Source organism: Prionailurus viverrinus, chromosome C1, assembly GCF_022837055.1.
Source record: "Prionailurus viverrinus isolate Anna chromosome C1, UM_Priviv_1.0, whole genome shotgun sequence".
Taxonomy (NCBI): Eukaryota; Metazoa; Chordata; class Mammalia; order Carnivora; family Felidae; genus Prionailurus; species Prionailurus viverrinus.
The window spans coordinates 57,819,932-57,844,393 of NC_062568.1; the positions used below are offsets into that span (position 1 = coordinate 57,819,932).

The 24,462-nt window shown below is 40.0% G+C and overlaps 1 protein-coding gene and 1 long non-coding RNA gene across 14 annotated transcripts in view; one reads left to right on the plus strand and one right to left on the minus strand.

Moving 5' to 3' along the window:
• Nucleotides 1-24,462, minus strand: part of MYO3B (myosin IIIB) — a 489,550-nt gene that overhangs the window by 214,524 nt on the left and 250,564 nt on the right. For all 13 annotated transcript variants that reach the window (XM_047872791.1, XM_047872792.1, XM_047872794.1 and 10 more), the window contains 7 exons: nucleotides 14,580-14,676; nucleotides 13,942-14,058; nucleotides 13,321-13,425; nucleotides 10,649-10,732; nucleotides 9,645-9,847; nucleotides 5,323-5,421; nucleotides 4,835-4,949 (listed from right to left, as the gene is read on the minus strand). In XM_047872791.1, coding sequence (XP_047728747.1) covers nucleotides 4,835-4,949; nucleotides 5,323-5,421; nucleotides 9,645-9,847; nucleotides 10,649-10,732; nucleotides 13,321-13,425; nucleotides 13,942-14,058; nucleotides 14,580-14,676 — 820 coding nt within the window. The remainder of the gene's footprint in view (nucleotides 1-4,834; nucleotides 4,950-5,322; nucleotides 5,422-9,644; nucleotides 9,848-10,648; nucleotides 10,733-13,320; nucleotides 13,426-13,941; nucleotides 14,059-14,579; nucleotides 14,677-24,462) is intronic.
• On the plus strand, nucleotides 13,264-23,709 carry LOC125173533 (uncharacterized). The gene is made up of 3 exons (XR_007155070.1): nucleotides 13,264-13,350; nucleotides 21,583-21,651; nucleotides 23,637-23,709. It is a non-coding gene; the product is annotated as an uncharacterized LOC125173533 (long non-coding RNA).

The window sequence follows — 24,462 nt, forward strand, 5'->3', positions numbered from 1 at the left end:
TGAGGAACTTGATTTAGTACTATACACAGCAGCAAACTAATAGGAACCGTCATTAGATCATTGATAAAGCATTGTTCCCAAATTGAGCCTTCCTGTGAACATTCCTCAGTAAAGCCAACAACTGAACATAGACTGTAATAGTGACATCTGCTGGATACCTGATAATGCTACAAAGACAAATGAGGATTTTAAACCAGGCTTCTGCTATAGATAAATACTGTTCTTCAAACTTCTAAATCAAAGGCAAATTGTCCTGTTTCTGCGGTCAAGAATCACTGTTTTAATCACACAACTTAAGACTGGCTAAGGAGAACACCTACCAAATGGGTTTTCTGGGACTAGTGCGGATTTAACATGACAGCACCTCATTACCTCGATCAATACAATATGAAGCTCATAGAATGCAACAAGCAAGCAACTTCCCAGGGGGTAAACAGAGACTCTAAGGCAATGAGTTTGATATATCTATTATTTCTGTATCCAGTTATCTCAAAAAGTTATCTAAACTCTCAATACTCTGAGGAAAAAAATGTACTTCCTCTAATTAACACACACACATGCAACATATATGACCATACAAGGCAGGAAACCTCCCAAAATAGGGCTTCCAGGCATTTCACCACTGGGGTGATTATCCCCAAAGGAAATGGTAGTTCTCACCTAGTTGTTTCTCTGGCAATATTCTCTTCAGCACAATACTCAGACATTTGCTCTTTTAAAAAACAAAACTACCCATGTGACCTTCAGTGAAAATTTTGGGGTTCAAACACTGTGAATGACTGAACCTAATGGTAGGTTGGGTCTTCTTCCTTGGTTTAGACAAGGGAACTTGAGAAGGGTATCCAATGTTGACCTCATTATGGAGGAATTAGCCTTAGAGTGCTCTTTATGCTACAATTCCAAGCTATTCCACTTGACTCCTTCAGTCTCCCCCTTAGATTAATTAGTTCTGCCTTTCAGGCCTAGGAACCTATATCCACCCTTATGGTCAAGTCAAAACATCACCCATATACTGTCATGTTAGAGGACAATCAGTAGCAAGTTCATCTGTGGGATTACATCTCCCTCCCCAGTACTTTTTTTTTTTTTTTAATGCTTATTTGAGAGACAGCGTGAGCAGGCATGCAAGCGAGGGAGGGGCAGAGAGGGAGGGAGGGTGGGAGGGAGAAAGGGAGGGAGGGAAGGGGAGAGACAGGGAGGGAGAGAGAGAGAGAGAGACAGAATGAATCCCAAGCAGGCTCCACGTTGTCAGCGCAGAGCCTGATGTGGGGCTCAATCTCATGAACTGTGAGATCATGACCTAAGCAGAAATCAAGAGTCAGATGCTCAACTGACTGAGCCACGTAGGCGTGCCCCACCCCCAGTACTTCTTCATCAAGTCTCTTCTTTTCTCCCCACAGCTATCCTGAGAAAGATTTTCACCTTCCTCACTTTGCTTATTTCCTCTTGTCTGATCTCCAGCTCTATGCACCCTTTCCTGGCATCCTGCCTTTGCTACAGAATCTTGTTACGATGCTCTATTTTTTATTTCTTACGTTTTCAACTTTCTACGTGATAACACAAAATAACTTCACTCAGGACAGGAATACTATCAAGAAGACTAACAACTCCTCCAGCTGGTTTCCCAATTCACTGTTGATGAGTATGAATTCATTTTTATCATCAATCAGCAGAAGTGGGGAAGAAAGAGGCTTTCTCCATCAACATCTCATGCAGGATGTCTTTGCCGCTTCTTTCCTTTTCTCAGAAGATACTCCTTTCACTGATGTAGGTATTCTCTCAATAAAGTTAAAGCTAAGCAGAAAATTGAGAAGGATCTTAGTTTTCCATTAGCCTGGAGCTGATTTCCATTTAGCCTGGAGTTGCTCCCAGCCTGGCTCACAGGCATCTCATGGTAGTTGTTTCTCTGTTCCTCTCCTAGGCATTTACTTGTCCTCTCAGTATCTCTTTACCTTGTTTCCTTTTTACAAGTCTCTAGTTTTTTACCAGCTGCTCTAAGTACCACATTAGGCCCAATTAAAGGGCTTTCTCCCTTACGGGCTCTATCCCAACACCTTTCTTCAGTTTCCTTTTCAGAGGATGTTTCACCTCTGAAAAGAAAAATGTTTTCACAACATTTGTATCTTGAAAGCCAATGATGGGTTTAAAAACATTTGAGGGTAGGGGGTGTATATCAATCATACATCAGTAAAGTTTTAAAAACATGGTAAGTCCTATTGTCTATTATTTGAACATTGAAAATCCTCAAGATCTCCCATTTACATTTTAACACATAAACCCTTCGGTTTCTCTTCAGCAATACTCTCCCAAATACATAATCTGTCTTGAAGAAAGGGAAAAAATTTTGCCCTAATCTCAAAGCCTTCTCCCTAACCTCTTCATCAAGGGATCTGCAGTAAAATATCCAATCTTGACCCTCACACAGATAATCTGCCTAAAATCTTTTCATGTAGTATTAAATATAAACATACCTAAAACTCAATTTAATACATTATGATTATTCATATACCAGCAAGACAAGCATAATATTAAACAAAAATAATAATGTTTGATTCCAAAAAGGCATAGATCTTCATAATAGGGTGTTAGGTATAATCCCACCCACCCAACCCCCAACTCCTGCCCAATCCCCTGCAAGGAACCATCATTGTTAGTCAAAGACTCCTTCTACCAGGGAGGTTTCTTTACAATAAACTCAGGGTCAAGTGTTCTTTCTGATACTTTTGGCTGATGTCCCAGAATTAAAATTCATGTTCTTGAGTCTGCACTAAGGTTTGCTACTTATAATTTTGCTATGGGAGTTTGGAGGAATCTGAAGAATACTATGAGGATTCCTGCAGGGTACTTAGTGACATTATAAGAAAAGAGGGTGACCATCATTTTGATTAAATTGACCAGTTTATTTAAGCTATGTCTAGAAAATGTCCCTCTGTCTAGAAATAAACTTAAGAAAAAGTTCTGATACATCAGCTATTTGGCATCTGATCCCTGACTACATTCACCTGAATCTTTCTGAATTTAGTCAAACTACTTTGAGTTTATAAAGTAAACTGAGTGAATTCAGCAAAAACAGGTTGTCTATAGAGATATAGACAAAGACATAACCAAAGAATTTAAGATCAGAGAGATCAGAGCCAGCCTCTTCCTTCCATTTCCAAGGTTGCTGACGTAAGTTGGTTTATTTCCAGTATCAATTAATATGGGACATGGTGAAACTATAAACATATCATTACATTCTCGTTATTCATTTTATAGTCCAGATCAGGCAGAAATTATGTCTACCACTTTTTACACTTCTTTCTTTTCACATTTATTCATTCATTCATTCATTCAATTCAATTCTACTATACTTTTTTTTCATCAAGGGTTAGGGATGGCTTACCTCAAAGACACATACTTTTAGCATATTTAGTTTGTTTTGTTTTTTGTTATCTTAAAACAGCTTGATTTATTATTATTTGCAATACATTTCTATTATTAGAACAAAGCCATTATATACGTTCTTTTAGAGCTAGGACCAATCTCTTCACAGTATTCTACACCCATCTTTATAGTCATTGAAAGCAAAATATTATTAACCTTATGACTAACTTCTCGATTGTTCCTGTACCCTTTTCAGGTAGTATGCCCCTGAACACTTTGGCATGACCCAGGTGACTTGAAATCGTTCTACTGCCATCTCCACCACTCTTGGACTCTTCTGGTGATGCATCTTGATAACAATCAGCTCTACAAATTAATAACCATAAAGGTCCTTTAATAAGGCTGGAGCCTGTTTAATTGCTCTCCTCTAAGGAGCCAAGGGAAATACAGTTCTGTTTTTTATCTGACCTTTGGGATTTTCCACTGTCTGTCAGTCTAAAGTCAGTGGGAGGCAGACAGAGAAAATTAACAGCTGGCTAGAAGAAAAGAAAGGTATTATTATGACTAAAATCAGCCATGCTGGGAAAGGAAGGGCTGGCCAAACTCATTAGATTACAGAAGCAATACTTTACCCAGAGTGGCTGTCCCAGGGTAACTGGAGTGTCTTGTAATCTAATCCCTTAAGATTTAACACTCTCACCTACCTCCTAATCATTCACCTCCTTTCTTGGAAAAGCAAAAGAATCTGTGTATTTTGCCAAATTGATGGCATGAAGCCCAGAAACTATGACATAAATGTATCACAGAATAATATTTGAACCTAGGGTTATAAATATCTTCTGTCACCCCTGGCATATATTTAATAGAGACAGCCTGTATCTCGTAAGATAAGAGTAGTCGAGTACTTAGAGCTAGAGGTAATAATGTGCAACTGTGTACCATGGAGAAGGAAGTGACTGCAAGAAAGTTGAAAAGGTTTAAATTAATTTGTTTTGGTGCACAAGGAGCTACTTGCATAAATATATTTCTGAGCCTTGGTGTAACCTACATATTCCTACACTCATATTACACAACACACTTTAATGGCTGGAACAACCCCAACTCAGAAAAGGGCAGTATTGTTTTGGTGTTTGTTATCACAGCTGTAGCGAACTGATGACAACGGTAATAATTTGCAGGCATGTGGCACTTACAACAATACTTCTAATTTAATATTCAGTTGTGCTTCTTGTTAAAATGCAGATTCTGGTTCACATGTTCATAGATGGACCTGAGAGTCCGCATTTCTAACGAGCTCTCACATGATGACAATATTTCTTGTCTGATCAGACCATACGTTGAGGAGCAAGACCTTATACATGACCAGATGGCATTTGAAAAGAAAGTATCCTGCCCCAGCTTAGAACGTTCACATCTACAAGATACAAGAATATTAACACCTGAGTTTCTTTTTCTTTTGGGAATCACCTACCTTGTCAGTGAACCCTATAATCCTGAAGCAATGCTGAATTGCTTCAAATTGTCTTCTGTAAGATTCCTTGGAAGTGATGTCGTGTATCACCCTTCCAGTTTCATCAGCTATGTACCTAAATGGAGTATGACCAAATACAATGAGCACTGACGTGGCAAATGGCACCCCAAATACCAGGGCATCACTGGGCTCCTTCTTCACAAGGGCATTTCCCTTTCAGTCCAATTGCAGTGGAATAATGGTGCATGTGGCTGAGTAAAATGGCCGCAGTTAAGTTTTTAAACGTTCTAGAAAATGCAAAAGGTGAATGGCTGCAGTTAAGCTTTTGAGTTTCTGGAAAATGAAAATGGTGCCATTCACCTTGGGTATTTCAACTTAAGACACTATCAGTGTCCAGTTAGGTAAAACAGCTCCATTTATTTCCAAGTTTTCTCAATTGCTAGTTACACATTCATTAAAAATCAACAACTAAAACCCCTGATACTTACCTAGGAGGCTTTTCCTCAGGAAGTCTGAACTCAGAAAGTTTCTTCTGGTGATAAAGACCAGCATAAATATAGTAAAATATGTGAAAATTTTTCTCTCCCCTGGAAGAAAAGAGGGGAGAGGATATTATTAATGACATATTCTGGGGCCTCCCCACTTTAAGTAATCTATACCATCTTTCTGTGAAAAATATTATCCTGTAGCAAATTTGCATTTTCAGGCAATTAAATTTGCCACATCCCAATTACAGAATAGTAATAGTGATAGGATTAGTATAGTAATTGTCACAGTGTCACATTATTAAACACACTTATCTTTACGCAGAAGGAGGTTTTAGAGAATGGAACATTCATATGTCACAGACAGGTTATACACGTTTAGAGATATTTCTAGTACAGCCCAAAGGACGAGGCATCTGTGTCACATGCCTTCTGTTAGTAACCCGTGTTGCTTCAGAAACAGTGATAACAGCTTAGAGACGTCAGTCAATCTCCCTATTTTATTGGAGCCCCAGACAGTGGCTCTCCAGTCCTACGGCAAGGTAGGGAGCAAAACTGGGTCCCGGACTGAGGTCTCCACTCTTTCAAACCTGTGTTCTTTCAAATGCAATTCAAAGCAGTATGCACCAGTTCCCCTGCCAGTGCAGAGCCCGAAGTGGGGCTCAAACCCACCCACCACGAGATCATGACCTGAGCCGAAATCAAGAGTCAGATGCTTAATCAACTGAGCCACCCAGGCACCCCAAGAATTTTTTTTAACTGGTCCTTCAGCACAGACAGTTTGAAAAGCCCTGCTCTGGGTCCCTTTCCTTCCTCTGGAGGAGGGCAGTCTCTTCTGTTGATATCCCAGGATTTGACAAATCCTCATTTTGGCCCATTTAGCTCTGTGAAAAGAAATCGTTCTACTCCTTGTTCCCATCTGTGACACGGGCCCCACTCTTTTCTTCAGCTTCTTCTAGGTATCTTGGTCTTCCTTTGTCATTTATCCTGCCAAAGCTCTTCTAGGATATTCTTATTCCTCTCTTGTATTCCAGATGCCTCTGCTCACCATTTCTCACTCATCTGTTCCCTCAACTAATAAATTTGCCTAGTGTCAGTCAGAGCAAGCACTGTACCAGGTGCCAGGGATACAGGACTAAGAGGATTCCTGCCTTCTGGAGCCTCCCTTCTAGTGACGGAGTTAGATAAAACAAGGAAACTTGTGATGAGGGCTTTGAAACAAACAAAAGGCTAAGATGAAGAATAAGGTTGGGGGATAAGGGCTGCTTGTGTTAAGTCAAGGGAAGGACTCTCTAAGGAAATAACACTTAGGCCAAACACTGAAACATGAGAAGGGACTGGAAGGAGCTACAGAAAGAAGGGGGAAGAGCATTCCAAAGACAGGGAGCAACATATACACAAGGGCTCTGAGCCTGACACCCACATAGAACCAAAAAGATGCTAGGGAGAAGAGGGTGGGCAGGTAGGCAGGGCCAGCCCATACCAGGCCTTGTTAGGCCATAATGAGGACTTTGTTGATTAAGCAATTAGAATTCTGTGAAGTGTATTAAACTGGAGCCAAGAAGCACTTTAAGTATATAACATGAGTAGATCTGTGTTGAAAAAGTACATTCTAGCTGCAGGATGAAGACTAGACTGTAAGAAGCCAAGATGGATGCAGGGAGACCAATTAGGAGGTCGTGGTGAGAGAGCAAGCAACTTGGACAGGTATCAATTATAGTGCTGATGGAGAACAAGAGTAAGCTTACAGATATATTTGGAGGAACAACTAAAAGAACATCCTGAGAGAATGAATGAGGGTGGTGTGAGAAAAGGACCTGGAGTCTGCCTCCCAGGTACCTAACTTGAGCATCTAGCAATGGTGGCACCATTCATGGAGACGGTAAAGCCCTTTTAGGGCTTTATGAATCAGCATGCCTGGTGCAAATATCACTTATTCTTTAAACTCTGATAAATGTGCAGGCTTCAGCTGACCCATCTTGATCTTACCTTCTTACAGTTTTTTTTTTTTTGCAGATACCTCTAGTTTTAATTCTTCTTAACATTGCCTATCAACATCCATCCCTACATAAATTCAATTTAATTTTCATCCTGTATCCATCAGGTTTGGTTAGGTTTTGTTGAGATAACAAATATTCCAAAGATCTCAGTGGCTTAACTGAACAAAGGGTTACTTCTTTCTCAGAGTACCTGCCCACTGAGAGTCAGCAAAGGGAAGGGGGTGTGCTCATCATAGACACTCATGGGCCTAGGCTGATGCAGCAGCCACCATCTTGCACTTTGCCAGAGGGTCTTGTCATTACATGTTCATTTGCCAGAACTGATCATATGACCACATCCAACCACAGTGTACGTAAAAGAGAAATCCTACTATGTGCTCAGAAGGGAGCAGATCAGAAACGTTAGGTGAACAGGATTTGCATGAGCCCCGTTTTCTCCTCATTCAGTATCTTCAGTCTATTTTACCTCATCACTGCTATCAGATTGAATAAACTTAACAATAATATTATGGTATATTAGGCACCTATTATGTTTCAGAGTTTATATTTGGTATAAATCACATTATCTCATTTGATTCTCATAATAGTCCTGTATGGATGACTTTCTTATGCCCTTTTTGCATGTAAGGAAAATACGATATGAGGATATTTACACTAAGTGACATATAAAATAAGTGACATAGCTGTGATTGGAACCCTCTTCACATTATCTTCCTAAAAGACCTTTTACATTTGAACATAGAAAACTGTGTTTTCCATTCTGTCGGATGCAGCTCCATAAACTTTAAAATCACCCTAATTTGGGGAGAAAGAAGCAAGTGACCTCATAAAAATTAATCAAGAAGCCACAGGGAACCTGAAATAACTCTCACTCTGTCTTTTTGTTCATTTGTTTAATTTGCATGCCAGTCCCTATTTTGTGAAGAAACTGCAAATGTGTGGCAGGAGAGGATGCTTGAACCCTTACCCTAGAACAAGTCCTGTAGATTCTTCTTGCATAATCTCTCTCAGATTCATCCACGTCTTTCCACCTCCCTCCACTGCTACTATCTTAGTGCAGGCCTACATTCTATCTCACATGGATCTGGCAACAAACAGTCTCCTAATGGTCTCAACACAATCCCTCTTGCACCTCCTCAATCCCTTTTCCCCACTGAAACCAGAGAGATCATTTCAAAATGCCCCTTGGGTTTTGTGACTCCTCTGCTTGAGAACATTAAATGGTTTCCTATTGCCTTTAGAATAAGGTTCGAAATCCCCAGCCTGGTTCCAAAGCCCTGCATGATCTGGTCTCAGGCTCATCTTTGCCTGTCTCCCCCTTTTTTTGGGAAGAGCACCATCTTGCTGGCCAACACTTAGCGATCCTCAGGTCTCAGATTAACTGTCTCATACACAGGGAGCCCCTGTCTTCCTGGATTAGGTCGGGTGCCCTTCCTTCTTTTGTTTTACCTTCATAGCACTTTATATTGTTTCCTGGAACTTATCATAATGGTTCTGCATTTGTTTATTTACTCGTTTTAATGCCTGTGGTCCTCCCTCCCCTCCCCCAACAATCCCCCATCCAGTCTGAGCTCCATGAATACTGCAACCTTGTCTTGCAACTCCAGCAGAGAGCTCAACACTAGCATACAACAAGCATTCAGGAGTTACTGAATAATGCACGAATGGACCATGCTCCTGAGGAAGTCTGGTGTCCTGCAATAATAATAGGAAGCATGGCTAGCCCTCTAATAACATGTACTACACACGGCACTCTTTAAAGTAATTTTATATAAATGAACTCCTTCATCTTCATAGCAAATCCATGAGGTAGGCAATACAAGCATCTCCATTTCATGGATAAGGCACAGAGAGGTTAAGTGACATAACCAAGAACAGTCAATGTCAGAGTCAGCATTTGAATCCAGAGAAGTCCATGCTCTTCCTAAAACAAAGGTTTTCTCCCCCCTACTGAATCTAGGGGAAAAAATCAGTGCGCAGAATACTATCAGTGCTTTTTTTAATATACAAATTAAATTTTAACATACCCAATGATTTTTAAAAGTATTCACAATGTTGCTAAATTCTACCTAGTACCAGCTCAGAAGAAAAGGGCATCCTGATCCCAAAGTACTCCTACCCCAACCCTCTGTACTCAGCCTGCAAATATCTTTTAGGTTAGAAATTACCACTATCCTTTGCTTAAATAATTCCTTGTTCTTGGGAAGTCTGGGGGTAGGGGGCCTTGGATGCTAAGAACAAGGGTGAAATGGACTCATTAAGATTATGAAAGCCTCCTGGTCTATCTTCCAGAACAAAAACAGAGTGATAAAATAGTGTACCTACACTGCCTGTTTTATAACTCTGGATTTTTCAAGGAGATACTCAGAGATTCTTGCCCCCATCACAGCTCCCGTTGGTGTAAACATCATTTCCAGGTATTTTCCAAAACGGCTGGAATTGTCATTGATGGCAGTGCGTGCATTTCCAAAGGCTTCCACCAGGGAGTTGACTTGCAGGATTTTCTCTCTCAGGGTCTGATTATTGGCCTGTGCCAAACAGACAACAGTCAGGAGGAGCTTCCAGAAATATCACTTTAGCAAAACTGCCAGGCACCCCTCCCTACCCCCAAAATTCACATATTCTTTTTGGGAAGAACTTCACTTGGGAAAATTATCATCAGCCACCAGCACCGTTTTCTCAGATGAGCAACTAGTTTAGGTTATCAATTTTTACATCCAGCCACACTTTACTTAAAATCCTTGATAAAATGCCTGAACATTTTAGAAAGAATTTTAAATAGAGAGATCCCATAACTTTTCTCAGTCATCCATTATAATATTCAATTAACCTCATCTGTAAAAAAGATTCCTTAAATGTTTAGTTTCATAATATACTACTTCTCAGTATAAGTAACTGCCAGTCTGTTTTTTTAAGTCATTCCTTCAATGTCCATTTAACCAAGCTAAAAATTTCCATTTCCTTCAACTTTTGCTCAAAGATTTCTATTTTCCAATCCTTTAATCAAAGCCTTAGTGGCTCTCCCTAATCCCGTTCCTAGTGTTTAACCACTTTTACTACTTAATGGCTAAATGTTTCTATTACATTGAAAACATAAAAAATTAATTGCTGATAATCTAGTAAATTCGTGCTGGCATTATTTTCCTCACTACGTGAAAGAAGGATGACATGCTGACATCTTAAGAGGCCTAGCTATCAGGAGGTAAACATAATAAAGTCAGAAGGTTTTTATGTAATCCCTAATAAAAGCCAGTATTTCCATCATTTATAAAATATGCAGTTACTCTGTAAGGATTCTAGCCACAGTACATAAAGCAGATAGTCAATACCTTCCCCAAGAAAGTCAAATGCTGAACAATCAGGTGGGTGCTTTCCGTCTTCCCAGAGCCACTTTCTCCGCTGATGACAATGCACTGACACAGAAAATGAAGAGTGAAGAATTCATAGCACAGGGAACAACCTATATGTTCAGCAATGGCTTTCATACAACATCTACCATTGCACACCTTAGTTTTTTCACTGAACGATAGATCTTAGGAATCTTTCCATTTCTGTACATTGAGAGCTTTGACTTTTTCACAGCTGCTTGTTGTTCCATTGTACAGTTGCAGCATAATCTATTTAACCAGTCTCATATTGACAGATACTCCTTATGTTATTACAAGCAATACCACATCAAATAACCCTACATAGGGCATTATATCTACATGCAGCTTCTTCTGTAGAATAAATTCTCAGAAATGGGTTGTTAGACTAAAAGATAAAATGCATTTGTAAACTGCATAGATAGTACCAAATTGCTTTCCAAGGACTAGAACCAATCCAGGAAAGTGCCTGTTCTAGAGCCTCACCAATATTGGATTTTTGCCAATCTGAAATGCAGAAGAATAGTCTCTCAGTATAGTTTTAATTTGCATTTCTTTCACTATGAGTGACATTGAGGTCTTTTCATACGTTTAAGATTATTCATATTTTCTTTTTGTGACTAGCCCATATCCTTTGCTTTTTTTTTTTTTTGCATTATTGGTCTTTTTATTATTCATGTCTAGGAGTTCTTTATGTATCAAGGAGATTAGTGAGTGTATTATAATAAAAAACATACACTGGGTCTTTGTCTCTGGTTCCTGGCAAGAGTTCCTAAGACCCTTGGAACTTCTTGAATCATAGGGACAAAAGGATCATCTTCTGTTATTTGCAAACAAGTCTCTTTCAATCAAACCTAACTGCTAACCAGGTGGTTCCAAGTAGGGCCCAAGACAGCTTCACGATAGATGCTGGTCACCAGAAAGACCAAATACATGATTAGAGAGTGGGAACTTCTAGCCTCATCATCCCAACTCCTAGGGAATGCAGAGGGGCTAGAGATCGACTGAGACATAAAAACTCAAAGAACAAGATTCACAGAGTTTCTGGTATAAACACTTTGAGATGCTGGGAGGGGACATGCCCAGAGAAGGCAGGGAAGCTTTGTACCACCCCTCTCCCCTGTATCTTGCCCTGCGCAATCTCTTCCATTTGGCTGTTCCTGAGTTGTATCCTTATAGTAAGCCAGTAAATTTTGTTAATGTTTACTTATTTTTGAGAGAGAGAGAGAGAGAGAGAGAGAGAGCCACAGGGAGCAGGGGAAGGGCAGAGAGCGAGGGAGACAGGATCCCAAGCAGGCTCTGCACTGCCAGCCCTGAGATGTGAAGCTCTAACCCATGAACCATGAGATCACGACCTGAGCTGAAGCTGGACGCTTAAACAACTGAGCCACCCACGTGCCCCAATAAGCCAATACATTTAAGTAAAGTGTTTTCCTGAGTTCTATGAGATGTTCTAGTGAATTATCAGACCTGAGGGTGGTTGTGGGAATCCCTGAATTTGCAGGCTGGGCAGAGTGTAGGTAGCTTGGGAATCCCTTTTGTGGCTGGAGTCTTAAATGGGGGCAGTCTTTGGGGCTGAGCCCTAATGCTGTGGGGTCTGTACTAACTCTGAGAGGTATCAGAATTTAATGGAATTGAGTTGTTGGACATCCAGTTACCGTGGGAGAATTGAAGACCTGGTTGGTGTTGGAAAAGACAACATTTGGTGTTAGAAACAACAACAGTGTGGGGCAACTTCTCAACTTGGAAAATACATGTATCTCTCTCCATTCACTTCCACTCTATGAAATCTATGGATATTTCACATGTCTGTGGGAAATGCAAGAATTTAGAGAAGCCAAGTTTCTAACCTATAGTGAATCCATGTACTCTATTTTGTAACTTGCACTGTTACAGTTTCATCTATTCCTCAATGAATCCAAAGCTGAGACTTCACAGGTCTCAGGAGATTTACACACAGTAATTCTCTCACAAAATCTTCTCACCAATTTAGGTTACTTACATTTCAAACAGACTAAAGACACAAAGGAAAATATACATATTGAAAGTAAAGGAAGGGCCAAAGGTTGGATATGTCACCACTATGAGTCAAAGGTCCAGAAAGGGAAGCTGTATGGGTGAGCTTTGTGTTTAACCAGCATCGAGTTTAAAATCTGTTCAGTCTTTACCAAATCTATCATAATTTCTCAGCAGCTAAATAATGTGGTGCATGGTCCCCGTCAACCCATGTACAACACAAAAAGGTCTGAACCACGAAAATTCTGAGACCTTAATAGGAAGGAATTTCATATATGTCATTCTACATTCTGTTTTTATTACAATTGTTGCTATGTAATCAGGTTTGTGTCGACTCTATGCTCTCACATTCATATTAGAAACATTCTTATTAGATTTTATCAGGGAAAATGAGTGCTCATGATGTGAATGTTTCACGTTACGGAAAAGAATTTTCACGTTCTCCTGCCGCTGTAGCTTCTATCATTGTTCCTGTTCCAGTGAGCTACTCTTTCATTTCCTATTTCCTTGAATCAGCACCAGCAACCAGAATGGAGTTTTCAGGAAGACATAAGAGCTGCAGAGGAAGACAGAACACACCCTACTGTGTGACTTGGCAGGACGGGAAGGGGAGTTATTACCTGGTCTCTGCTGAAAGTAACCATACACTGGTAAGCAGCATCTGCTGATGCAAATATGTGGGGCGGATTGGAGGCACGTTTCACCCCATGATAAAGTCTGGAAAACTGAAGAAAAAAATAAGTAGTTTAAAGAAAACTTCTAATGCTCCAGTACTTGTTGCCCGTGAAACCAAGGCTTTGTCACTTAGTAGGGGAACTGTAGCATCAGAAAGGCTGCAGGCACAGGTTCTTGAGTCTGCAGGCCTCTGTTCAAATCCCAGTTCTGCACTGACTAGTTTCATGAACTCCTGTAAGGGAGTTGACTTCGCAGTGCTAAGTCTCTTCTTCTGCCAAACAGGGTGAATAATAGTGCCCATCTCACAGGATTATGAGAAGTGAGATAAGCCAGTGCCTGGCCTATAGCAAGCACTAAATGAATGTTAGCTATTATTGTTATATCTTGTTCTAAAAAGTTACCCCCAAAATGCAAGAACTCCATCTGTGATGCACTGTTATCTGCAGTGTGGGTTATACACCACTAAAAGCGGCATAATTTTATTTTTGCTTTTCCCTTCTTTTTATTTTCCCTTGTGGTTTTTAATTTCCTCTTAAGAAGCAACATGCTCTCAAAGCACCCCTTACCTGCGGGGAGTATATGCTTAGATTCTGGAAGGGGTTTAAGGCAATTAAGATGTCTCCAACATATGTGTAAATCAGCAAGTCCACATAACGCTTTTGCAACTGATGAATAATTGTATCCTAAGAAGAGGATAAATGGTATTGAAGGTAAACATTACTTCCAACCAGGAGAGAGTTCTAATAATAACAACAAATTTATTCTTACAAGAAAGTTTTTTTACTCAATTTAAATCAAATTTATTCTTACAAGAAAGTTTTTTAGTCAATTTAAATCGTAAGAGAACGCTCCTCTTCGTGAAGAACAAACAACTATCTTGACTTAAGAGTTAAACTGGACTTTTTCTAAAACAAAATAATTTCCAGTGATGTGATAGATCATTTAGGCTTACAATATAAAGAGCTTTATTGGAAAAAATCCAAATCCTTTCCTTTTCATCGTTTTGGACATTTGGGGAACTAAAAATGAACACAACATAGGATCATAGTCACAGTAACCAAATGCTCCCCGAGCTTCACCCCAAGGCTATACAAACAATTAAATTTTCAAGTGACCTTAGGAAAACATGGTCGACAAGAAAAAGGTCAGACCATTCACATGAAACAAATGTCATCGGTGAGATTGCCTACTAAATATTTAGTACCTCATCCAGAACCTCTAAATTGACCAAATCATCCTCAAGGCAGTATTTTTCAGCATCTTCCACATGATAGGGTCTTCTGGTGTGCATTCTTTCATGTCTAGAAATTTATCCAGAGAGTATTAGCATTAATAGAGTAAAAAGCATAGCAGAACATAGGCGACAAGAATGGTTCATTCACGGTCTTATCAGATATGTTCAGAGACGTCAGAGGTGGGGACAGGAAGAGCAAGTCTAGTCCAGCTCCCCATGCTGTAGGGCCCCCTCCCCATTGCTGTACAGCTATCAGGAGTAAGGTGAGCTCCAGACCTCAAGCCTCCCTTCTACCACGGTGAGGAACATTTCCAAATGGGCCCATCTAATCCTTATATTAGCTTTTCTTAAATGCCAACTACAGCCTTTCCAGAAATGAGTATCTCCTCCTGTTTTTCCTATTCACTGTCAGGTACACAGTTCTCACCACGGTACTTCCCTTGAGGTCCCCTCATGCCATCCACCAGCATCAACCCCAACTTTTTGAGACATATTTGAAACTGCAGAAAACTTGAGAGAATAATATAGTAAATATCTATGAATCAAAAATGTTTACATTTTATCTTATTTGTTTATTTGAAATCCCTTTGTTACCCATGTTTCATCCCATTCTCCCTTCCAGAATGACTGCTCTTTGGTGGGTAACCTTCCAGTCTATTTTTAAATATTGGTCATACATATGAGCAATATACATTTTCTATATGTTAATTATAAAAATGATATAGTGTAAGTTTCATTCTGGAAACTTGGTTTTTTCCACTCAACATTATGATTTTATAAACTATGTATATATGTATATACAGACATGTACATTATTTCAGTCACTTTAATCACTGGGTAATATTACATCATATGAATACATACCAATTTATTTACCCAGTTCTATGATGATCAACACTTAGGTTGATTCCAATTTTTTCCTATTAGAAACAAAGCGACACTCAGTATCATTATATGTATCCCCTTGTCTAAATATGAGAGACTTTTCTCTTAAGGGGCATTACTCCACAGGCATTTAAGAAACTTGGTTGGCAATCAATACCAATCCCCTTTGGCATACCAAAATATAGTTCTTTAAGGTATAAAATTATTTCAAGTCACAGTAGGCCTTCCCATAATTCCCTTCATAAAGGGATCACTACTCAATGTGGTGTAGGGGGAAAGCATCAGCTTAGAAGTTAAAAGCTCTGGATCCTAATTTCAGGGTTCTGAGGAGTGTGTTGTGGTTCACTCAATAATCCCCTTAATTAATGGCCAGCATCTCAGTGTTCTTCATCTATAAATAGAATCTCTCATGACTGGTCTATCTATCTCTCGGGGGGGGGGGGGGTGTGAGAACGATACGGTCATTGATACAGAAATGCAAAAAAAGTTGAAAACAGTTACCAAGCACTATTCTTACAACCTTATCAAAATCTGGAATCAACAATTTGCACAAGTCTACATATTACTCGGAATACCAATAACTAAACAAAATCACATGAAAATGCCTCCCAGGTACTATCATTTCAGCAGCAGAGAAGCATCACTGCACGGTACTTCACCAGCACCTTTTATGCTCACCATCATCACAGCTTCATAGGATACAGTGTTATTTTGCCAGGTCCCAGAAGCCAGCTTTACTGAACATTTTACTCTAAGTACCATGTGGGCGTCATAGCATCCTAATGTACACTTTGTCCCTTGCTACATGCATTTCACAGAAGTAGGGAAAAAGGAAGAAGCAAACTCAACAGCTCTACATATTGAATCTTGACTCTATAAATACAATTGAAATGGGCAAACATTGACTTTTTTTTCCTTCTTTCTGCCTATTAAATTAAATTTTACTTCCCAATTCCCAGCATTGGCAGACTTGAAAAAAGGATGTCTGATGCATGCATGGTATTAGTCGTTTCCAGTGCTAGAACCAGTCTTGCTGCTAATTCACAGAGAGATTCAAAACATATGAAGCGTAAATTTACTTAATACAATCAAATTTATAACCTAAGCATTTTAAAAATTATTAAACAGAAGCATTTATTCATCTGTGTCCTAACATATTAGTGATGTCAAAGAGAAATCAGATTGAATTGAAATACAAATTTTTACTAAAACTCAGAGGCTGCTTCTAGCTAGCCACCTCGCTAAATAAAACAGTAGGAGGGTGCATATATCTGGCCAAATGCTCTCCACATAAAACCTAAGCATTTTTTCCCTTGAAGTTCATCATGAAATGAAATACCACAATACCCTTTTTATAAAATAATTCTTGTCATATTAAATTCAGCTAGTTTATCTCCTTCCTAAATCCGTATCTTGCAGTTGTATGAAATAGACTAAGAGTTTATTCTATACATCTTCAACAAAGAAAATCAGGAATTAAAAAATCATCCACAGCTCTGGTTCCAGTCAAGATGGAGTAAGTACTCTCCACTGTGCCTCCCTCCTGAATGTGGCTCAATACCCTGGACAGAGTGCATGTGACTCTGAAAAGTGAATGGTAACAGGCAGACTGGGAAATCAGAATCTGAAATACCACTGAATCAATGGCAAGTTTCCCAGGGATTATTTTTCCTCCAGTAACTCCTGACCTGAACTTAAAAGCAGCCTGAACTACAGACAGGGATGTCAAGCTTCATGCTAGATGACATTTTTACAGCCAACCAAATATGGAAATACCGACAAAACCTCACGTGCAACATCACAAATAAACTCTAGAGAAAGTTGTGACTTTCAAGGTGAACATGTACATTGCAATACCACCAGGATCGAAGCTGTTATCTTTTGAGCCCTGTCTATATGCCAATCTATCTATCACAAATTTAATCTCCAGGAAACATGCAGATGCTGTCTGCAAATTGGGGTTTCTCACAAAAATTTTCCCCTTATTATATTTTATAAACAACTTTTAAAATATGTTACCTGCTGTGATTAGCCATGTATCACCTCTTCCCATGCTTGTTGGCCATCAAATTCCTTAGACAATATTCGCTTCCAAAATCGAAGCTGGCAATCTAGAAATTGATGTTGATGCAAGGTATTTCTACTCTATCAGGACCACTTCACTTTCTCAACCAGTGAAGAAAAATATCTGATATCCCTAGCTCTGCCTTCCCCAACTAGCATTCTGAAACTGCCAACTGCTTCATTTTCCTGCTTTGGCTATGGGGTTTGGAGGGTCTACTGAAGAGAAAAAATTATTCCAGTTTTTATTTGTTTTTAAAAAATTATCTTAGACTTTACATATACTCATAGAAAGTATTATGTTGTTTAATATTTGTCTATTTTTAGTTGAAATTAACCAGAATAATTTGGCTTAAATTTTTTAATTTTCTTTCAATGATTTGTCACCAGTAACTACCAGCTTAAATTTCCTTTAAATTCACATGCTCCATCTAGTGCCTTACTTGAGAATAGCATCTATTATCAATTTTTGCTGAAGAATTCCCTGTTTAATGTGAAAATTACAAATTTCCAACTACAAGGTACTTGGATTGAATGTTCCAAAGTTCAGAAGAATGGACAGATACACGGATAGATGAATAGCAAAAGGCATTCTATTAAATCAAGGGTGTAAGTTTTCAATGACTTAAAAGGCATTTTTTAAAATGCTTATTTTTGAGAGAGGGAGAGAAAGGCAGCGTGCGAGCAAGGGAGGGGAAGAGAGAGAGGGAGACACAGAATCTGAGCTGTCAGCACAGAGCCTGATGTGGGGCTTGAACTCAAACTCATGAGCCATGAGATCATAACCTGAGCCGAAGTTGGACACTTAACCGACTGAGCCATCCAGGTGCCCCGACTCAAAAGACATTTTTAAATCCCAGCAAAGTCCATACTGCTTTTCACTAGATTCTTATTTGTTTTTATGAGGCTCTAAGTATGTTAGCTGCCAAGCCTGGATCCCTAGATAAAGGGAGTTTGAGAGGGGCGGGGGTTAACACTTAGAAAGGAAGAAACTCAAAGCTCTGGCTTGGGCTGATTCTTGGAGTTTGGGGTTGGTGGGAGATAGTGGATGGTGAGTAGGACTGACCTTAGGTTTCAGGGATCAGGAAAAGTAAGAACTGGTGTCAGAATTCCTGGCTGAACTAAGGTGGGAATGAGGGCAGGTCTGAAACATCAAGTCCAAAGCAATGGGTGGAGAGTAAGAAATGGATCTGAAGAGTGGGTAGAAAGGCAGAGGCTAAGAGTTCCTGTAAGACAAGGTTCAGCATAGATGAGGCAGAGGAAGGAGAATGCTTTGGAATGTCTCAGGCCCAGTCCATGAGTGAGAAAGAAGCTGTAAAGGGTACCAAGCTGATTCAGATACTGGGGGTATTATTCTCTTAGAATAAATCCCTGAAGTACTTCTGCCTTCACTATAGTTTCATCTCTATGCCTCACCATTATGGTTAAAATCATTTGTGTGTGAGAGTGCTTTTTAATATCTCATCACTGGGCTATAGACTTCTTTGTTCAAGCTGCTGGCCCTAAGAAAGATATTGACAAATATTATGTATTTTGTCCAAAAGCGATTCTCTTCCTATCCATCAACTATACCCATGGAAGCAGGTAGGTCAAAACAGGGCCACAGGAGCCTCACAAAAATGTGGCAGGATGAATTCTTCTCTTGTTCTATGATGAAGAACAAAGCATTAGGAAGCCCTCTGAGGCAAAGTCAGGATGAGAAAGAAAGAAAATTTTTCAGCCTAATAATTACAAGAGATGTGCCAGTGAGAGAGGTTAAATGTTGCACTGAGAAATGCTTGATGGTATTTTGGAGAGTCAAGTAGTGACAGGTCCATTGTGAAGGATGCCTCTGCTTAGCTCTTCCACACTCAGGATCAGAGCCCTCTCCTTTATCCAAGAGTAGATGGGAAGAAATGGAGAATGACTAACCCTTCCATTAGATTCCAGATACAAAAGGAAATAAAATCTGTTGAAGGTGGAGAAAAAAAGGAGTAGAGAAGAGAAGGAGTAAGAAAAAAGGTCTAGGCTCAAAGGTGGTAGTCCTCAAAATTCTAAGGCAAAGGCTTCTATGGCCATGGACAGAGCTCAGGGACAAATTGACAAGTTGGACTAGATCAGACGAATCGGAGAGATCAGAGGAACTCCCTTATCACCACATTCAATGGATTCCATCCGTATAGTGAGGAAAATGTTACTCAAAACCGGAGAAAGAGCACTGTTTTATTTCTTCAAAATCATTATTTACATTTCAATATACCCTTTGATAACAGAGATGATGAAAGAGAAACTTATTTGACTATAACTGTATAATTATGGGCCTAGAAGGAGAAAAACAACGGCAGGCCATCTAGGTGTGATGCCATTTTACTAAGAGTCAAATAAGGATGGAGATACCACCTAGAGAACTCTAACTACATGTGCTCTATCTTGACCTAGAACTTGTTTATATCTACCAAACACTACAATAAACAGATTAAAAAACAGAATTGTTTGGGTGGAAATCACTATAATATCTCCCTGTTTTTTCATCTAAGCATGGTTTTGGCCAGAATTCCAATAAATCAGCAACTTATTATCAATCATATTAAACAGAATTTGATACACCCACCTACCCTAGGCAGCAAGAATCAGTGACAACAGCAGAAAATTCAATATTATTCATTCAGTTATAGACCTATAGATAGATAGCAGATACTCATTATATCAGAATGCTCTTACCTCTTATGCATTTAGATAATGCATTTACCTCTTAGCATTTACTTGATATCTGTTAGGAGGACAGGAAGATCTTTAATCTTCTATGTATCAAGCATCTTCAGCACTTGATAAAGTAATCATTCAAAAGTCATTCATTAACACAGGAGTCCGGGAACTCATCAGTGTACGCAATATGGTGGATGCGAATGAGTGTGTGTATGTGTGCACGCGCACATGCATGTTTGCAGGTAAAAGAGGAAGTCAGTGAACAAGGCTTACTGGGAAGGCTAGACAGTTAAGCAGTGAGAAATCTGTTTTTAAAGGTCACTGCTGCAGGTTGAAAAGAAAATCAGAAAAGCTGAGGCCATTGTTTTAATCAGCCCCAGGCAAATTGCAAGGGTAGAATAAAAATCCATTTAACAGAGCAGAAAACAACCAGCAACTTAATTCCCCTACCAAATAATACTTAGACTAGACCCCTGGCATTTGAGGGCTTAACATTTGTGGTTTCAGCGAGTCCCAAGCCACCCGCAGGGGAAAGACACGCTGGATCTTGTAATTGTACTAAGGGCTGCAGTTGAGCCCATAATGGGAGGTTGGAAGGCAGGAGGGAGTCACAGCACAGGCAACCCAGCACCATTCCTGCCTCCACTCACATTCCAGACACTGGTTTTGCTCTCCTCCCACTAACTCCTGTGAAGTAATTAAACAAACACGTTTTCATGTCTACTTCTCTGAACTTTAATAGTGACATAACATGCCAATGATATTGATGAATTCAGGGATTTATAAAACTGGTTTGGGGGAAGAGTCCTTTTGAAGGTCAAGGCAATGGAAGCTGATGTAAAGGAAATGGCCAAATTGTTTAAAAGCATCCCTGACAATTAAGTGTAAAAAAAAAAAAAAAAAAATGTAGCGCCTAACTATTGTTCACTGGATTTTAGGGCTTTTTAACCTCCTCTGAGAGAGTAAGCCTTGTCTTCATAACTACTCTACTGAACCTGAATCAAACATATGCTATGGCAAAATTACAAACTACCGGAAAAACTTAAATTCCAACAGTTACACTCATACACTGTAGTCAGCATTAGGAAATAGTATCAAATCTCAACACAATGCCGCTTCTCCACAGTTGCTTCACAGACACAATGTGAAAGGGGAATGGATCACAGCCTAGCTTTCCACACAACTGTACCACTCAGAAGAGCTAGAATGCTTAGATCCAGGAGAGGGGAGCTGGGGACTTACCATCCAAGCCCTTCTTCGTGTACAGTGTGGCTCCTGCTCTATAGTGAATAAGCTCCCATGATTCCTAGCCTTGTTCTTGAACACTTAATTATCTCAACAGAACTGAAGTGGACCACTGCCCATCATGCTCCTGCCCCAGCTCCACTTTCCAGCCACTCACTGTGAAAAGGTAGTGGAAGGGGCATCTTCCCGGCTCCCTTCTGTATTTCCCAACCACACTTATCCCTAACCAATCTTTCCCTTTTAAAATTCACACGTGTATCATTTCCTCCAACAACTGACCCCCCCTATCTCCTTTCTATCTCTGCTCTTTGGTTCCCCCATCCCCCACCAATCACTTTGTTAATTCTTCCCACATACTGACCTCAGGGTTCCTCAACTTGTCAACAACTTTTATTTCTAACTCCACCAAGTTTGTCTACAAGTTCAGCCATGGCTAGTTCCCAGTTATTTCTCAAAAGTTCCCAAGATCTCAGCTCTACAATCCCTTGCTCACCATCCACTCACTGAATCTGTTCTTCATCTGCATTGTAACTGTCAGTCTCCTGACCTAGACCAGACCTCGAGAGTTAAAAAGCTACTCTGGCTTCACTTTCTTCCAAATCCCAAAAAGACCCCAAGGATACTCATCTTAACTCCCTTGCTCCCTTGTCCACCCATCATGTTCATCTAAGACAGTCTCCAGTCTGATGAACTGGGTATATATCTCTTTTCTCTACTTCTCCTGCTTGTTGCTAAGAAGTTAGAGATAATAGATAGGAAGGGCAGTGGTGGTGATGGTACATTTTTGAAGAGGTTCTGGTGCCAAGTGCTCTCCTGAATGCTCTACATGCATTATCTTAAATAGTGATTAACTTCACTACAATGGAATGCTATTCAGTTAAGTTCCTCATGGGTTTTCTGTGCTATTGAGCAATCATCATGTCCATCTTTAATAAACCTTTTATCATATTCCTCCTAGTGGCTATTTCAGAGAGTTAACATTTTCCTGGAGTCCAACAGTCTGCTCCCAACTTTGAGATCACCTTAATCTTTTTTGAAAGATAAAGAAAATTCAACATGAGTATCCTCATAGGACCCTCTCTTCTTACCCCCATCCTGCCCCTCAAACTTTCTGGATATCTTCATCTAACCTTTCTGTGTCTTTCCCAACTTTGAGGTTCTTCCTAAGGTCAACTTTCCTCTTGGGCCTTTGTTTCCACTTCCTCTTGCTTCCTCTATTACTGTCTCTCTCTTTATTTTCAATGTCTCCCTCTATATAAGATCCTCCCCTTCATCTGTTCAAGTTTCCCCCATCCTTTAAAAACCTGCCTTCTTCCCCTCAAACTTTCAATTTCTCTCTCCCCTGGAGAAAATACTAAAGTTGACAGAACATTCCCTGCCTTTGCAGGAATAGTAAGACATTTTTCCCTGCAGGCTGTTAGGTCTCATTTGTCTGCATTAGCTTTCAAAACTAAACAAGTATGTCCAGCTCGAAGATCCAGGACCATCTGGAATACTGCAGAATCCCACTCTGGACAGAAAGCTGGAAGTTTTGTATAATTTCTGGAAGTACCTGGCATTGCATTTGGTAGAACAGGAAGAGGAAGAAACTTTCTTTACCAGTCTCTGTCTCTTAGTGTCTTCCAATTTCTATTGGATTGCAGTCTGAACCAGGGCAGAGAGGCAGCCTAATTTGGGTAGACCCTGTGCCACTTCTTTCTCCACCCACCACCCCCCCCCCCCCGCCCTGCCTGATCTCTCTCATCCAATCCACCACAAAGTCCTGACAATACCATCTTCTTCATATCCTCTGTTATTTGCAATTGCCACAACCTGCAACTTTGTCTCTCTGGCTCCTGCCTTGCCCAGCTCCTCCATTCTCGACATTGCAATCAGAATGATCTTCCTGGAGCACATGCCTGCTTGAAAACCTTCAGGGGCTCTTGAGTGACTAAGGAACAAATCGAAGCTCCTTAGCCCATCATGACCTGCTTCCTGCCTGCCTTGTTTCTCTCTCCCCCTGTTCTATGCCAGGCTCCAGTAATGCTAACTAATTGTTCATCAAATTCCTTAAGCTCTCCCGAGTCTCTGTGCCTTTGCCCTCTGCTGACTGCTCATTATTCCCTTCTACCTAAAATAATCTCAATCCCAACTCCTCTGTTTGTTCTACAGGACACTCCAAGGATCATCTTCCCACCAGGTCCAGGGGTCTTTTCTTCCCAGGTGTTCCAGGAAGTACCTCAACATCCAGGTACTTTTCATGTTGAGCTGTTCTTGTCTGATTCTTGTCTGTTTCACACACTGGACTATTAGCTCTTTATCAGGAACTGTATCTAATTTGCCTTTGTAGTCCCTCTGTTCAGCAGAGGGCCTGACACATGCACACATATAAATGTCTTTTGAATGAATAAATGAATAAATTAGATTTTAAATGAGATAAAACTGGTATTTTTAACGTTCAGTAGCTCAGTACTATTTATTTTCGTGATGTCATGTGATAAGTAGAGATGAATTTGCGCAAGTTAAGTCCAAGAGGTAGTTAGTGTTACACAGAAATGAAGACCTTTGAATCAAAGAGACCCTGTATACTACTGCTGCTACTGCTAACACTGTGAGAACTCACTCTGTACTAAGAGCTGTTCTTTTTATGTACTGACTCACTTAACCCTCAAATGAACCCCTATCTTATAGATGAAGAAACCTCAGAACAGAACAATTTAACAACCTGAACCTAAGTGGCTGAGCTGGGATTCAAACCTGGCAGAGCCACCACACTGGGTGACCGTAATTGTGAAGAATGATAAGCTGGGTATCCCTCATCTTTGCACTCACCTCAAATTTTCTGCTTTCCCCACCTTACCTTGTAAACTCACAACTTTAAATATACTGAATTACCAGCATCAAATGATATTTGAGAGTTTTTCTGGGTGGGCTTGAAAAACACCTAGGTAGCCAACTCCTGCCAGCTGCTAAAAGGAGGTGACAGTGTGGGACAGAT